The following is a 17,475-nucleotide window of genomic DNA, read 5'->3' on the forward strand; positions in this document are numbered from 1 at the left end:
AGTTAAAGTTAAACTGAGATGATGTTTAACACTTGTTGAAACTTGAGAAAAGTTTACAAGTTGAAGTTAAACTGAGATGATGTTTAACACTTGTTGAAACTTGAGAAAATTTTATAAGTTGAAGTTAAACCGAGATTATGTTTAACACTTGTTGAAACTTGAGAAAAGTTTACAAGTTGAAGTTAAACCGAGGTCATGTTTAACACTTCTTGAAATTTTAAAAATTTACAAGTTGAAGTTAAACCGAGATTATGTTGAACACTTGTTGAAACTTGAGAAAAGTTTACAAGTTGAAGTTAAACCGGGGTCATGATTAAAGGAATGAATGATATAGGTTCCATCACCTCAGGATGCCGAGGTAGTAGAACCTAGAGGGCAGTTGTGGGGACATAATTTTTGAATGACAATACGTGGCCGAGGTGTCACCGAAGTGCCAGCCGAGGTGCCACGTATCCTGGTCATGACGCTAAGGTAATCTCGGCTAGGCCGACGTTATCTACGAGAATACCGGAATCCGAGATAAGCAGATAAGGGACAAGAGTTCTAGAATGAGAGAAGACTTCAGTTTGAGTAAAGATGAGACTCTTAAAGAGTTTATCCTAACCCTACTGAGAGTCCAAGATTAGCAGCAATCCTAAGTCTATTAGAGCTAGGCTCCTATTGGGACTAGGATTGTGTTGGCTATAAAAGGGAGGCACCCCCATCGGTCTAAGGTATGCTTTTGATATTATGCCTAGTGAGTTAAGCACTATTGGTTATCTTTGAGAGATATTGAGTACTGACTTGATCGTCGGAGTACCCCCGGGTGGACGAGCCACCGCCGAAAACTTTTCTTTCTGTTGCAGGTCGTTCGAGCTTAACCTATTCTACCGGTGTTCTCCAGTTGAGTGCTAAGTTGGCAGTGTGGTCGAAAATTGACACACACACTAGGGATACTTACAATCTTATTAACACACTCACAAGTTGATGTGGGTCCCATACCAAGTAATGGTTAATCTTATCAAAACTTGAGAGTCTTGTGAGTGTGTTAGTAAGATTGTTAATATCCCTAGCATTGTTGCTATGAGAAATAATGTCACGGGGAATCGAAACAGTAAATAATCTACCAGTGTTGAAGACCCAAGGTAATGTGCTGGATGGGGACCGGTTCATTTTGGTCAATCTCATCAATGGCGACACCGTCACCTTGGGAATAGATGTGGCGAACTTTTATGTGGTGGCTTTTAGTCAATTGTGATAGAAAACCCCACACATACATACATGACCCCTACAATCTTCACTTTCATCCTAATCACTCATAATATGGGGTCCACATAAGTAGACCCCCCCCACACACATCAAATGCCAAAATTAAATTGAGGGTCTTGAAATCCCAAAAAAGGGGTCTCAACATTTCTCTGGCTTTTAGCAGTGCAAATAGCCAATCCTATTTTTTCAAAGACGCTACGTCACTTTAACTCAAAAGTTTATTCGTCGGCACCAAACAAACCAAGTTAAGCTACACGAACTACTATGACAGCCTTGAGAAGTAATCAAAGAAGAGGGACCAATTCCCTCTGGGACCACCTCCCCTAGCTGACGCCATAACAAGGTTGTGGAACGGTCGGAGCATAGCCGAATCGCTCCTTGTGGTCGTTCAGATGGTCTCTGAAGCGGCAAGGTTCAAACGCATTGAGGAACAAGTCCATAAAAGCATAATCGATCAAAAAACTTTTACATCGAAAGGTTTGATAGTGAGCATGGAGAACGAATGGTCGGCTATGTCCAAGCAGGTTCAGCTTTCCGAAGATGGAGAACACTTCATTAAGAGCGTTCAGCTTCAAGATGACAATTACAAGCCCCTCATAGTAAACGACTTTACTACGCTCAGTCGCTATACCATGATAGCGATTCTTTACGACCAAGGCAGCAAGACTACTAGTACTAGTTATAGCAATATTGTTCTAGCCGAGGACTACAACAACGACGAATTGTTCAAACTCTGAAACTGCTGTAACTGCCTAAACCCCACATCTCACCCTTAAATTATTCTGTGAACTGGTTTTAGAGCATAATATAAACAGTTACCCTTCATCTTTCTCCATATATAAGTCTGCTTTGCATTTTGGTTTTGGACTCTTTTTTGCATTTCTTGATCAATGTGGAGGTTAATGTGATCGATTGGCATATGGCTTTCTTCTTCTTCTGTGTTTTTCTTATGTTGCATCTATTTTAGTATATATTAGAGGTCGGACACTTGAGGAAAAAGTTATCAAAATAATATTATGAGAAAGATATATGAAAAAAAATTAGAATTACAGAGTAAGATTAATAATAACTTCAATCAAACTGAAAATATATACCAATATTTTAAAAAGCAGTACAATATTTACAAAATATATACATATATTAAAAAAATGATATATGATGAATCTATAGAAAATCTAATATCAAAAAAATGATATATGATGAATCTATAGAAAATCTAATTTTGGTGGCATGAGGCTGAGAATATAATTGCAAATCCTGCAAGAAAATGACATTGACCAAATTAATATAATTTAATTTATTGTGCAAAGATTAAAATAAAAATTATTTTCATTCAAACGAAAAAAAACTATGAAGACTAACTTTAATTTTTTGTTTATGTAATTGATTGATTGTGTTATGTATGAAGACAATCAATATTAATATCATTAATTTTTTTCAAATGAAAATTAAAAATTAACAACTAAAAACTTACATTTTGACATGGAGTCATGTGATCTAAAATCAAATGCCCGGTTCAATAATCTATTAAAATTGTTTTGATACAATTTTTGATATGTGTGAGTTGGGTTTCACTTGTTTCGAAAGGCGTGAAATTGGATCAGGGGTGTCTCAGTTTCAACTAGTGTATTTTTTGGGCGGAGGGCAAAACCACACTTGTGGGGCCTTGGGGCGTACGTGCGATGAGGTGAGGCAGCCAATGGTTTAAGGTTGCTTTAATTGCACGCGAGAAAGTAGGTGTGAGAAGCAGGCTGCACGTGCAGGGAAAGAGACCACACATGCGGACAAGTACGCGCCACACGTGCGAAAGAAGGCACGCACGTGCAAAAATTGCTGAGTCCAAAAATTTTTCCCTTTTCTTTTCCTTAAGCCGAGTGTATCTCACTTTTTTCTCATCTCTCTCTCTCTCTAAAACACATTTCTCTCCCTTCTCTCTACTTTTCCCTCACCAAACTACATTAAACCCTTGATTTCTCCAAATCCATTAAAGTTTTGACCCTTGTCCCTTCATCAAAGTTAGAGAACTCTTCGAGGGCTATGTTTTGTGTGGTAGAGATCGGGTTTCAATACTGTCAAATTTGGGGGTTTTCTTCTATCTTTTTCTCCAAGGCTTGAGGTAGGGATTTCTTAGAGTTATATATATATTTTTACAAGTCTATGCTTATTGACAGCTTTCTTGTTATTTGAACTTATGATTTTGGGTTGTGTACTCCAAATGAGTTTTAAAGTGGGTCTTCTCTCCAAATAATGAGAGTGTAAGAAATGTAGTCTTGTGTGTGTTGTTTGGGCAAGGCCCTCTCAAAAAAAAAAAAAAAAAAAAAAGGAAAGATCAAGTTTTGGTGAAACCCTAGAAATTTGGGAATTTTGAAAAAATGTTGAGATATTACGAAATTTATGGTTGATAAAGTATTATAGTGTATAAATTGTGGAAGATTGTATGTTTGTATTTAAATAAGGAAATTTTTGGAAACATAAGAAATGTTGAATTTGGATACTTGATATATATATAGTACATAATTGAATTGTCTTGAGGTGGCTAATTTGAAATAGTTGATTAACATGTGGAGGATGCATGTAAATAGAATTATTATTTACCACTTGATGGATTTATTATGAGATTACTGCGTGAAGCGGTATGAAAATTTTGATCATAATGGAAGATTGTGTAGTGAAAATTGAGATTCGAATCATTCGAGTATATTGTTGCATACCACATTGCCATTCCATTTCATTTGTTATCATTGATGTAGAATATCAATTGAAAACTATTGTTTTGAGAAAAGAATTATTTTGAGAATGAAAATTGATTTGTGAAACAAGATCATATCGATTTGTTCTCAGGTAAATATGTTGCTAAGTCTGGATAAGGAGGTGTAGATGGTATTGGTTAAGTTAGTCTGAGTGTCCATGGTGAAATACCGAAAACAAGCGCGGATGAGGCACCACGTGCCTTCCGGTTAGTCACGGATAAAGTGGGGATTTGGTAGTACTTGTTAAGCCTACTTGCAGACACTAACCTAGGGATTACCTGAGTCATATTTATCCCTCTTGTTAATTACATTAAAATTGTTAAAAATGTTAATTTCTCATGATTGCATTGAGCACGAAGGTTTTTCAAAAGATAAAGATATATGTTGTTTTGAAAATGGCATGGCATGCACATTTATCTCGTGAGGTTGTATAAAATGTATATACTTTGTTAAGTTTTTTCTACTAGACTTTGTGCTCACCCCTATGGGATTTTGCACAGGAAAAGATGTGGTAATTCTTGCCGAGTTAGAGGCATGCGATATGTTTTGAGAGCATGAGGATCTTTCTTTTTGTTGAAGTTAGTTTTGCAAGCCAATGGCTTTATGTGTATGGGTTGAAACCATTTCTATGTAACTGGGCTTAAGCCTTGAAAATTATAGCCCTTGGGGGCATTGAATTGCATTTGAACTACTATGCCATATGCTATAGATTCATACACTAGGAATGTTGAATGTATATTTGCATATGGAATACCTTTTGTAAATCTCTTAATGATCAATGAATATAAATGTTGGAGATTGTAGATGATGTTAACCTTGAACACTTGCTCATGTTTATATTTAAAAATGGAAATTGGTGATTATTCATTGTGGGAAATGTAGGGACGTGACAGGCAGCATGACTACTAGAACTAGTTATAGCAATATTGCTGTAGCCGAGAATTACAACAATGACAAATTGTTCAAACTCTGAAACTGTTGTAACTACCTAAACCCCCACATCTCACCCTTAAATTATTCTATGAATTGGTTTTAGAGTATAAAATAAACAGTTACCCTTCATCTTTCTCCACAGATAAGTTTGCTTTGCATTTTTGTTTTGGACTCTTTTTGGTGCCACTTCACCATCATTCAGCCAACAGTTGAAGCCATTGTGATCGACACTTAGCCATAAATAGAGAAGATCGCAAGGGAGAGCAATTTTCACAATTACTATTTGATTATTGGAAGCCTGGTGTTGTAATTTGAAAGAATAGGAGACTGTAAGAGAGGAGAGCGAGTAAAAAGGATTATTGTGAGGAGGTTTGTGACATTTAGAATCTGCAGATGGTTTGCTAAGAAAGAGAGATAAATAAGACCAATAATGTTATATGTATTAATTAGTGTACTAATTAGTATATCAATTGATGATGTGACATAATTTAAAAGGTTTTTGATATTTGTAATGTTATTAATGAATGAGATCAATAATAATATCAAAATTAGTGTTGGTACACTAATTAGTGCATATAGCACCACCAAAATGAGACTGTTGGCTACATATTTTGTAAAAGCCAGTTACAGTTCGACACGTGGCAGAGTAAGGGTAATAAAGGAAGGTTATTCAAGCCTTTAATCCTGATCGTACACGTGGCAATAAATATTGGTCCTCACATGATCTGAGTAACACTAGATCAATAACGGGATGCAAGATGACATATTTTCAACGGTTACTCATATTCAAATTCAAGTACAAGAGGGAAGCTCAACTGCCAGTAATGGCGTAATGGAGCTACTTGTAAGGAAGCATGATCAGCGATCATGGAGGAGCAGTTCGACGGTTCGAAGTGCAGTTCGAAGGTTATCACTGACGAGTATAAATAGCAGGGCAGCCCCCAGAAAAAGAGGACGGACTCAGATCATACAAATCAGTCATTTACTTCATATATTTTCTTTTCCAGTCTTTTACATTTCCAGTCTTTAAATACCTGTTCTTTAAATACCTGCACTTTAAATACCCGCACTGCACTTCGATTCATAGGTGTAGCTTCAAGTAGATTCAAGTAGATTGCTGTTGTAAACCTCTCCGAGGCTGAGTTCGGACCATTGTAAGTGTTCATTTTTATGAAATACTTCAATTGTTCTTCATATTACTGTTATTTCTATTAACTTCTCCTAAGTCAAGCCACCAGTAAAAGTCCTCTTCATTGAGGCTGAAAAGAACTAAAACACAATCGTCTGATAATTGGTTGGCAATCACAATTTCTGTAAGGACTGATTGATCCTTGCTGGCACGCTCATATTCACAAAAATACCCTTCGAAAAGCCAAAAAGCCAACATATATTTTTGGCACACCCGGTGGGACCTAATTAAAAATGGCTAGAAGAAGACGACAAGGAGAAAATGAACGCTTGGAAGAAGGCATGGAAGGAGAGGTAGAAATACCAAATCTAGAGGATAATGTGGTAACACATCCTGTGGAAACTCCTATATTGTCAGAACCTATGGTCGAACAGACCAGTACTTCTGGACAAGAACCATATGTTCATATTATTGGACAAAACCAAGGAATTGGACCGTCCACTGTGCCATTTATTCAACCAACAAATCCATGGGATGGTTTAGTAAATGCCATGGGACAACAATTAATGAACACAATGGAAAGGTGGGCAACATCCTTTTTGGATTGAATGAATAACCACCAACCAACAAACACAAGACACACGGAGGAAGTCGTAAATGTCCCCCAACAAAGATTGGCTAGAGAAAAACAGCCTATGCAAGTTAATGGACAGTATAATAGTCAAACTAGTAATCAGAACTATGAAAGACCATCACCTCAGTCTTGGTATGAACCCATTTCAAGGCCTATAGCAGGCCAAAATGCCTCAGTACTTAATAATGAAGCCACACAAGTTGGTGAATCTGGCCAAATACAAGAAACTGGCATAAGAATGGTTACAAATCCCATGTTCGAAGCCATACCTGGCACAAGGGGGTACACTAATCCCTTATTCGAATTTACACCCGGGGGGTTGGAGGGTTTTCCTACAAATGGCAGAGACACAACACCTGTTCCAGCACCTTTTGCAGGTCCTTTCGCAGGTCATGCTCAAAGGGGTTACCCATACCCTCAACAGCAACCTGCACCGCAAGGACAACCAGCCCCAAATTTACCACCTTATGGAACAAGAGGACCACAAGCACAAGTTTGTCCACCAAATCCTGTGTTTGCCCCTCCAGTAGTGGTTCAGCAGGCACAAAATATGGTCCCTAGAGACCAGATTGCTGATATTGTTAGGGAGATATGTGGACCAATGGCTCGGGGGGTCCAGACTCCTATATACAGAAAACCATACCCAGAATGGGTAGATAGGGTACATGAATACCCAAGGGGATTCAGGATACCAGATTTTACCCTTTTTTATGGGACTGGAAATCAATCAACGATAGAACATATTGCTAGGTTTGCTGCTCAATGCGGTGAATTTACTAACCATGACTATATGAAACTGAGATTATTTCCAAATTCCCTAACGAGGGGAGCATTTGTATGGTACATCAACCTTACACCTGGCTCCATTCAAAATTGGCAACAAATGGAAGAGGCATTTCATGCCCAATTCTTCCAATCAGAGCTAGAAGTATCTATGGCAGATTTGGCTAGATTGAGTCAAAGGCCTGAAGAAAAGGCTACTCTGTTTATTGCCAGATTTAAAAGGGCTCGAAATAAATGTAGAGTCATCCTGCCAAAGCCAGAATTCGTCAGATTGGCCCAAAATGGTTTAGAATTCAGGCTTTGAAAGAAGTTTGATTCAACTGAATTCAGAGATTTGGTCGAACTGACCTATAAGGTGTCTCGATATGAAGCATTATTAGAAGAGCAACAAGATCGAAATAATGCATTATATAGGACATATTATAGAGATCCTAATTATGAAATAGATGCAGCAGAGATTGTAGGCAAAGAACCCGTAATCTGTGAAGCATTAATTCATAAGGATACAACTATAGACCAGCAGTTTAAAAAGAAAGACTTTCACAGAAAATACTCTTTCGATTTAACAAAAGCAGATGACATCTTTGATTATTTGCTCGCGGCTAATTTCCTTAAGTTACCAAAAGGAGTAAAACTACCATCTCCAGATGAACTGAAAGGAAAAGTATACTGTAAATGGCATAATTCTTGGTCTCACTCGACTAAAAACTGCATTGTTTTTCGAGACAGGATCCAAGAACAGATTCGGAAAGGCAGTTTGAAGGTCCCAGCTAAAACAGAAAAAGCCATGGGAATTGACAGTGATCCGTTTCCAGAAGTTGGAGAAGGCACAGCTAATGTGGTTGTACCAAACTTCCAGAATCTATCTCTGCAAGAGTTGGAAGAGGTCAACGTGCAAATGCATACTGCCAACCAGATAACTGCTAAGAAGGAGGCTAGAAACCCACCAGCTATTGGACAAGGTTTCTCACATCAGGAGGAGCAATCTGACGAAGAAACACTAGATGACAACTCCTTGGAAGCAGCGGTGATGCAGAGAATGTGCCCCAGGTGCAGACTCAGTTACAAGTGGTTGAAGGGGCTTCCAACTGATGGGAAGCAATACTACAGGGATGTTCAGAGACGTCCTAAGTCAACCAATGCTTACAACAAAAGGCCGTATCCGGCTAGTGATAGGCAGAGACCACCAATGGTTGAGCCTGTGGTGAACAGAATGCATGACAAAGGCAAGAAGCTCTTGCATGAATCCAGGCCACATAACTATTATAGAATGGAGAGTAGCCATTCTGAAAGAAAACTGGAGAGGGGTTCAGTTCATGGAATCAAAGCCAGAGATTGGCCCCCTAGACCAGTTTCACGCAGGACAGAAAATGGTCACCCTTATCGAAGGTCTGAGTCAGATTCAAAACATGAGGACAAAACCAAGCACTTACCTTCACGGCCAGTTTCGAAGATGGCTTCGAAGGTGGAAAAGGGCAGTTCAGCGTCTGAATCAGCAAGTTCATGGGTACCTGGAGTCCCAGACTGGTTTGTAACGCAAAACAAACCTAGAGAATTGCCTGTTCGAGGAGATGTTGTAAACCAAGGCAGGATGATCAGGCCTCCTATGGTGGCTCCAAATAATTGGGTGCTGCTCAAACACCCAAAGACAAGGGAACCAGATATGGTCCCAGTCATCTCAAGATCACAGAGAAGAAAAATTCAGCGCAGGTACACCCAGTATCAGAAAGATCTGAAGGAAAGTGGAGAAAATTCTTCACCAGTCAAAACGGAAGGAAGGAAGAACCCAAAGTCAGACTATGCTCCAAAGCCAGTTCCACAGAGCAAAGTGGTCTGCAGCCGAGAACAGTTGGCTAAGGTTCATTCTGAACTGAAAACCAGAGAGAAGGCTAGTTTGGTAGGGTTGGAGAAAGCTCTGATGGAGACAGATAGCGAGACCGAAGAAGAGATTAGCATAAGCCAGAAGAAAGAGGTCATGGAGGAAGAGATGTTCGAAGCCTTCATGGCTGAGCAAACGTTTCTGACTGAAGAGCCAGTTGAGAAAGATCCTTCGAAGGGATCAGTTAGCAATGAAATACCAGAATGCATCATGCAGGATGTTTCTGAGGGAGTCAACCAAAGTAACCAAGAGGGGGAACAAGTACAGCCAGCCATCCAGTTTGGCTCGTTTCCCCAGTATCAGTGAACATGGTACACATACTACCACAGGAATTCCAAGCTGGAGATGAAAATCAAGAGGGGCAGGAAGCTGATCCAGTTCAGATCTCTAGTGAAGACTCGCAAGCAAGCATGGTGCAAGATAATTTCGAAATGGTTACCCCGATGGAAGATGAATATGAAAGTGAGGAAGTGGTAAGCATCAATCTATCGTATCCATTTGAGTGCCCCTCAGATTCGATGACGCAGCACGTCAGGCCTTTGTACATCAAGGCTTTCTTTGATGGGATACAGCTGAACCGAGTCCTGATAGACAATGGGGCAGCAGTAAACCTACTCCCGAAATCTTCTTTGAAGAAACTAGGAAAAAAGAATCCCAGGTTGATACCAACCAGCACAACCATTGCTGGTTTTGCTGGAGATAAGCAAATGGCTCAGGGGATTCTACCCATTAATTTAAGTGTGGGAACCAGGGATTGTATGACAGCATTCTTCGTAATCGACAGTAATGCTAAATACAATGCTTTGCTTGGAAGGGATTGGATCCACACTAACAAATGTGTGCCTTCTTCTTTACATGAGAAAATCATGATGGCTTTAGGCAATGGAGAGACAGAGGAAATCGATGCGGATCCTCAACCCTTCATAGCCTATGCAGACTTTGCGGAGGCTAAATTGTATATTGAGGGAGTGACACCTCTCACTATACTGATGAAAGATGACAGCTCAGCCGAAGTGACGGCTGATGAGGAGGTGACACACCTGAAGCACTTAGTCCAAAAAAGTGCTGATGAAGAGGTTGTCCTTAGAGATGACAATGATGCCTGGTTATAGGCAAAGAGAGGAACCACAAGAAGCCAAGTCCTTGGCTTTGATTAAATTTTCAGCATTGGACATAAAAGCAATAGTCCAGAAAGTTCAGGAGCAAGAGAGAGAGGCCATGATAATTGGCTGCAAACAGCAGAAGCAACAGGCTAGAGTCTTGACTCTTGGTAAGTACTGTGCCTTGGACATTGAAACAAAAGTCCAGGAGATACAGGAAGAGGAAGCCTTGTGGACAGATTTTGTCTATGAAGAGGAGGGAAGAGATATTGAATTGAAGAACCTGGGGGCAGAACCAAGCTTGAAGATCACTTCAAAGGTAGAAGAAACCAGAGGGAGTTCTTATGCACAAGACCCTTTAGAAGAAGTAAATCTAGGGGAAGGTTCTGTACAACAGCCCACTTATATAAGTGCTTGTTTGAATGCTCTGGACAGAAACCAGCTATTGGTTGTTCTGAAGAAATACAAAGATTGCTTTGCATGGTCTTATAATGAACTACCAGGATTGGATAGGTCATTAGTGGAACATAGGCTCCCCATGAAGCCTAATTTCAAGCCTTACAAGCAGAAACCAAGGAGGATGAGTCCAGAAGTAATTCAGAAGGTTAAGGAAGAGATCCTTAGACTCCTCAAGGCAGGTTTTATTAGAACAGGCAGGTATGTCGAGTGGCTATCTAATATTGTGCCTGCAGTCAAGAAGAATGGCAAAATGAGGGTATGTATCGATTTCAGAAATTTAAATCTGGCAACTCCCAAAGATGAGTACCCTATGCCTATAGTGGACTTGCTGGTGGACAGTTCAGCAGGTCACCAAGTCTTGTCAATGATGGATGGGCATTCCGGCTATAACCAAATCTGCATTGCAGAGGAAGATATCCACAAGACAGCATTCAGATGTCCTGGGAATATTGGCACCTTTGAATGGGTTAAAATGCCATTTGGTCTAAAGAATGCTGGAGCTACATATCAAAGAGCCATGAACACTATCTTTCATGATCTTATTGGAGGATATTTGGAATGTTATATTGATGACATTGTGGTTAAGTCCCAATCCATAGAGGAGCACCTGTTTCACTTAGAAGTAGCTTTTGAAAGGATGAGGAAGTTCAAGTTAAAGCTCAATCCTCTTAAATGTGCTTTTGGTGTATCATCTGGAAATTTCTTGGGCTATGTTATTCACAAGAAAGGAATACAGATTGATCAGAATAAAGCCAAAGCAATCATTGAAGCCAAACCCCCATCAAGTAAGAAAGAATTACAAAGGTTCCTTGGGCAGGTTAACTTTCTTCGAAGGTTCATTTCTAACACTGCAGGGAAAACTAAAGTATTTTCTTCCTTGTTAAGGCTGAAAGATGAAGAGGAATTTGTGTGGACAGCAGAGCATCAAATTGCTTTCGAAGGTATCAAGGCCTACTTGGCTAACCCTCCAGTGCTGATGCCACCAAAGGGGAACAAGCCCTTGAAGTTGTACATAGCTGCAGCAGAGGATTCATTGGGAGCTTTCTTAGCCCAAGACAATGAAGGAGGCAAAGAGCAAGCTATTTATTACCTTAGTAGGTTTTTAAATTCTTGTGAATGTAAATATTCAGCTGTTGAAAAGCTGTGTCTTGCTTTGTATTTTGCTGCAATAAAATTAAGATATTATCTTTTGCCTACAACTGTCTTGGTAATTGCAACCACAGATTTGGTTAAATATATGTTATCTAGACCAATGTTGAGGGGAAGAATTGGCAAATGGATACTTGCCTTATCAGAATTCCATCTAGAATATGTCCCTCAAAGGGCAGTAAAAGGGCAGGTTTTAGCCAATTTCTTGGCAGATCATCCATCTCAAACAGAGAGCCAGGAGATAATGGAACTTGGTATGGCCAGTGTTGAGCCATGGCAAATGTGGTTCGATGGGTCGAAAGCAAATGGGTTAATTGGAATTGGTATTGTAATCAAGTCTCCACAAGGGACAGAAACTACCCATGGTTTTAGAGTGGATGAAGCTACCTGTTCCAATAACCAGGCTGAATATGAAGCCTTAATTGTGGGACTAGAGATTCTTATTGGATTACAAGTACATGCAGTTGACATATTTGGAGATTCTCAATTGGTGGTTAACCAAGTGAAAGGAATTTTCAAGTGTCAAAGCATAAGTATCCTGCCATATTATGTTGTTGCATTACATTTGCTTTCTCAGTTTCAAATAGCAAATGTAACCCATGTTCCAAGATTCTTGAACAATAGAGCCAATGATGTGGCTCAGAAAGCTTCGAACTTCAAGAGAAGGGATAATACACAAAGGGACATAAGCCAAACAACATATCAGAGATTAATACAACCTTTGAATAAAAGGGATGTGATCTTGGAAGTCAATCATAATGACTTACAAGAACAAGATTGGAGGCATCCAATAATGCAGTACTTGGCTGGTCCATCTTCGAAGGCCAGTAGAAAAGTCAAATTGCAGTCTATGCAATATATGATATATGGTAATGCTCTCTACAAAAGGGAGGGAGATGGCTTATTGTTAGAATGTCTAGGCCCGAAAGAAGCGTTAACAGCCATGGCTGAGGTCCATGAAGGTATCTGTGGTGCTCACCAACCTGGTGTAAAAATGAGGTGGTTGCTTCGAAGGCATTCCTATTATTGGCCAACCATCCTTAAAGACTGCATAGAATATGCAAAGGGGTGTCAGGCATGTCAAAAGCATGGCACAATAAGACACGTGCCCATAACTGACCTACATGCAGTAGTGAAGCCTTGGCCATTCAGAGGGTGGGCCATGGATATGATGGGAAAAATACACCCACCTTCTTCGAAACATCATTGTTTCATTCTAGTGGCTACTGACTACTTCACTAAATGGGTCGAAGCTAAGCCATACAAGGCTGTAGACCAAACAGAGGTTATTGGTTTTATTAAAGATTTGATCCATAGATTTGGCATCCCGCAAACCATAACAGTTGATAATGGAACTGTGTTTGATGGGAAGATGGTGAAGTCTTTTGTGGCAGGGGAAGGTTCTATACAACAGCCCACTTATATAAGTGCTTGTTTGAATGCTCTGGACAGAAACCAGCTATTGGTTGTTCTGAAGAAATACAAAGATTGCTTTGCATGGTCTTATAATGAACTACCAGGATTGGATAGGTCATTAGTGGAACATAGGCTCCCCATGAAGCCTAATTTCAAGCCTTACAAGCAAAAACCAAGGAGGATGAGTCCAGAAGTAATTCAGAAGGTTAAGGAAGAGATCCTTAGACTCCTCAAGGCAGGTTTTATTAGAACAGGCAGGTATGTCGAGTGGCTATCTAATATTGTGCCTGCAGTCAAGAAGAATGGCAAAATGAGGGTATGTATCGATTTCAGAAATTTAAATCTGGCAACTCCCAAAGATGAGTACCCTATGCCTATAGTGGACTTGCTGGTGGACAGTTCAGCAGGTCACCAAGTCTTGTCAATGATGGATGGGCATTCCGGCTATAACCAAATCTGCATTGCAGAGGAAGATATCCACAAGACAGCATTCAGATGTCCTGGGAATATTGGCACCTTTGAATGGGTTAAAATGCCATTTGGTCTAAAGAATGCTGGAGCTACATATCAAAGAGCCATGAACACTATCTTTCATGATCTTATTGGAGGATATTTGGAATGTTATATTGATGACATTGTGGTTAAGTCCCAATCCATAGAGGAGCACCTGTTTCACTTAGAAGCAGCTTTTGAAAGGATGAGGAAGTTCAAGTTAAAGCTCAATCCTCTTAAATGTGCTTTTGGTGTATCATCTGGAAATTTCTTGGGCTATGTTGTTCACAAGAAAGGAATACAGAGTCTTTTACATTTCCAGTCTTTAAATACCTGTTCTTTAAATACTTGCACTTTAAATACCCGCACTGCACTTCCATTCATAGGAGTAGCTTCAAGTAGATTCAAGTAGATTGCTGTTGTAAACCTCTCCGAGGCTGAGTTCGGACCATTGTAAGTGTTCATTTTTATGAAATACTTCAATTGTTCTTCATATTACTGTTATTTCTATTAACTTCTCCTAAGTCAAACCACCAGTAAAAGTCCTCTTCATTGAGGCTGAAAAGAACTAAAACACAATCGTCTGATAATTGGTTGGCAATCACAATTTCTGTAAGGACTGATGGATCCTTGCTGGCACGCTCACATTCACAAAAATACCCTTCGAAAATCCAAAAAGCCAACATATATTTAGTAGTAAGGGAAGTTGATGCAGCCATAGCCTGTTCGAATACTAAGGTATTGGGATGTTCAACGAGTTAATGCAAATGATCACCAAATGGATGACGGTTGTATTTCCAGAATTTGGACTCCATACACGATCTAGAGGCGCGGGAAAACTGTAATCCACTAATATCACCAAGTATTGGGTATATTAGTGCGGGGGGTAATGTTGGCTACATATTTTGTAAAAGCCAGTTACAGTTCGACACGTGGCAGAGTAAGGGTAATAAAGGAAGGTTATTCAAGCCTTTAATCCTGATCGTACACGTGGCAATAAATATTGGTCCTCACATGATCTGAGTAACACTAGATCAATAACGGGATGCAAGATGACATATTTTCAACGGTTACTCATATTCAAATTCAAGTACAAGAGGGAAGCTCAACTGCCAGTAATGGCGTAATGGAGCTACTTGTAAGGAAGCATGATCAGCGATCATGGAGGAGCAGTTCGACGGTTCGAAGTGCAGTTCGAAGGTCATCACTGACGAGTATAAATAGCAGGGCAGCCCCCAGAAAAAGAGGACGGACTCAGATCATACAAATCAGTCATTTACTTCATATATTTTCTTTTCCAGTCTTTTACATTTCCAGTCTTTAAATACCTGTTCTTTAAATACCTGCACTTTAAATACCCGCACTGCACTTCGATTCATAGGAGTAGCTTCAAGTAGATTCAAGTAGATTGCTGTTGTAAACCTCTCCGAGGCTGAGTTCGGACCATTGTAAGTGTTCATTTTTATGAAATACTTCAATTGTTCTTCATATTACTGTTATTTCTATTAACTTCTCCTAAGTCAAGCCACCAGTAAAAGTCCTCTTCATTGAGGCTGAAAAGAACTAAAACACAATCGTCTGATAATTGGTTGGCAATCACAATTTCTGTAAGGACTGATTGATCTTTGCTGGTACGCTCACATTCACAAAAATACCCTTCGAAAAGCCAAAAAGCCAACAGAGACATATACAAACGAAACAATAAATGAAATAGATGATCTTGAAGAGAAAGACCCTAGAGAGAAAAAAATGAGATGGGACATGTTTGTGACAATTGGAATCAAAATAGAAACAACAATGCTAGAGGGCCACAATTTTTGTGGCCACAATGGCTCAAAACAGCCAAAACGACGTTGTTTTGGGTGCAAAACATGCCAAAACGACGTCCTTTTGACAGTTTTGAGCCATTGTGGCCACAAAAATTGTGACCCTTAAATATTTTTCAAATAGAAATAAAGGAGAGATAGAAATAAAGCAATAAATGACAGAGATGAATCTTGAAAAGAGAGAAAATGAAATAGATTTGTAATTTTCGAAATCTGCTTATGGTCTGTTGAGAAAGAGGAGTGATGTTATATGTACTAATTAATATATTAATTAATGTATCAATATTAATTATGATTATTTCACTTATTAATTATATTATAAATATCAAAAAAAATTTAAATTATATTATACTATTAATTAATATATTAATTAATACACTAATAAATACATATAGTACACTAATTAGAGGAATGAGAGAGACATAAATGGAGTAGTAAATGAGAGATATGATAATTTTTTGGTCAGTATTATGGACGTTGTCGGTTAGTGTGAAAGACATAGAATAATAATGACAAGTGTACGTTGCTGTATAGTATGGTGAAACGTGTAAAGCTAATAATATATTTAATTATAATAAAATAAGCAGTCGGATCGATTTTGTACCGTTCTTGAATTAGACTCGGGATTATTTGGAGTGTCTTAAATAAATGTATTTTTTGTCTTTTTGAATTAAAAAATTGAAAAAAAAATATAGAGGTTTGGGTTAATTTTTTGACTTTTTATTAAAAAATGTGTAACAAAAAATTATATAAATAAAGTATATAAGGAAAGAAAAGTGATCGACCGTAGGGCTCTCCTGCGGCTGCCCGGATGTCTCCGCAGAAATAATTGCCTCCTTCGGGACAAATAACTTTTGGATAGTGATGGTCGGTTGGTAGAGCTACTAAGTGTTTCGTTTTGATAATCCGAACCGTTAAATATGTACAACTCGTCGAGTATTATATGCCTGTAAAAAATCACTTTGATCGGATATCGATAGCTATATAATCGGATTAATTTTTTTCAATAGTTAACTATCACACCATCCATTTTGTTTATACAAAACTGATTTGATCATGTAGTTAACGATATCCGATCAATGTGATTTTATATAAACATATATTATTCGATGAGTTTTACGGAATGAACGGTTTAAATTATCAAAAAGGAACCCTTAATGGGGCCTCAAGGGTCCAATATTACCACAAACTTTGTAACTTTACCTATGAAATTTTTTTTTTCCCAATACAAGTGCTTAATGGCCTAGTCGGATGGGCTGTCACGTCCACCGTTCAATTTGTATTATAAATATATAATATAAAATATTTTTTTAATATTTTTTATTTATAAATAGTATCTTTTTTATTTTTTTTATAACTTTTTTACTTTTTATTTATTTATTTTTATTTTTTTTTAGTCGCCAAACTTCAATCACTGACAGTTTAACCAAGAAATAATGGATTCCCAAACCGCTGCAAACCAAAACATAGAGCGAAAGCGTCCATTCTTTGATCGAGTCAGTCGGGTTCATCGATTGATTCGGTTTGATGAACAACCCTAGATCGTAGCATTTTTCAATTGTAATGGGAAATACATTTTATAATTAAAGAAGAAAATGACATAATTTCATACTTATGAGTGATAACTAAATAAAAAATAAATCATAACCAAACACCAATATAATCAAATATCTTATG

At 38.6% G+C, this 17,475-nt stretch overlaps 1 protein-coding gene across 1 annotated transcript; it reads left to right on the forward strand.

Annotated features, from left to right (window-relative positions):
* Positions 1 to 1,072: 1,072 nt before the first annotated feature.
* LOC114286383 (ribosome-inactivating protein PMRIPm-like) lies at positions 1,073 to 1,985 on the forward strand. The gene is made up of 2 exons (XM_082896873.1): positions 1,073 to 1,233; positions 1,592 to 1,985. The coding sequence occupies exons 1-2, from the start codon at positions 1,073 to 1,075 to the stop codon at positions 1,983 to 1,985; spliced, it is 555 nt and encodes a 184-aa protein (XP_082752999.1).
* Positions 1,986 to 17,475: the final 15,490 nt, after the last annotated feature.

This window comes from Camellia sinensis, chromosome 12 (assembly GCF_055761805.1).
Source record: "Camellia sinensis isolate YWXY chromosome 12, ASM5576180v1, whole genome shotgun sequence".
NCBI classification, from domain to species: Eukaryota; Viridiplantae; Streptophyta; class Magnoliopsida; order Ericales; family Theaceae; genus Camellia; species Camellia sinensis.

What these genes read in the sequence shown, in the direction of transcription:
- LOC114286383 (XM_082896873.1), top strand. Translation starts at nt 1,073, where the DNA reads ATGTCACGGGGAATCGAAACAGTAAATAATCTACCAGTGTTGAAGACC. An exon ending in GTGGTGGCTTTTAGTCAATT is followed by an intron (nt 1,234 to 1,591) that starts GTGATAGAAAAC and finishes CGCCATAACAAG; the next exon opens with GTTGTGGAACGGTCGGAGCA.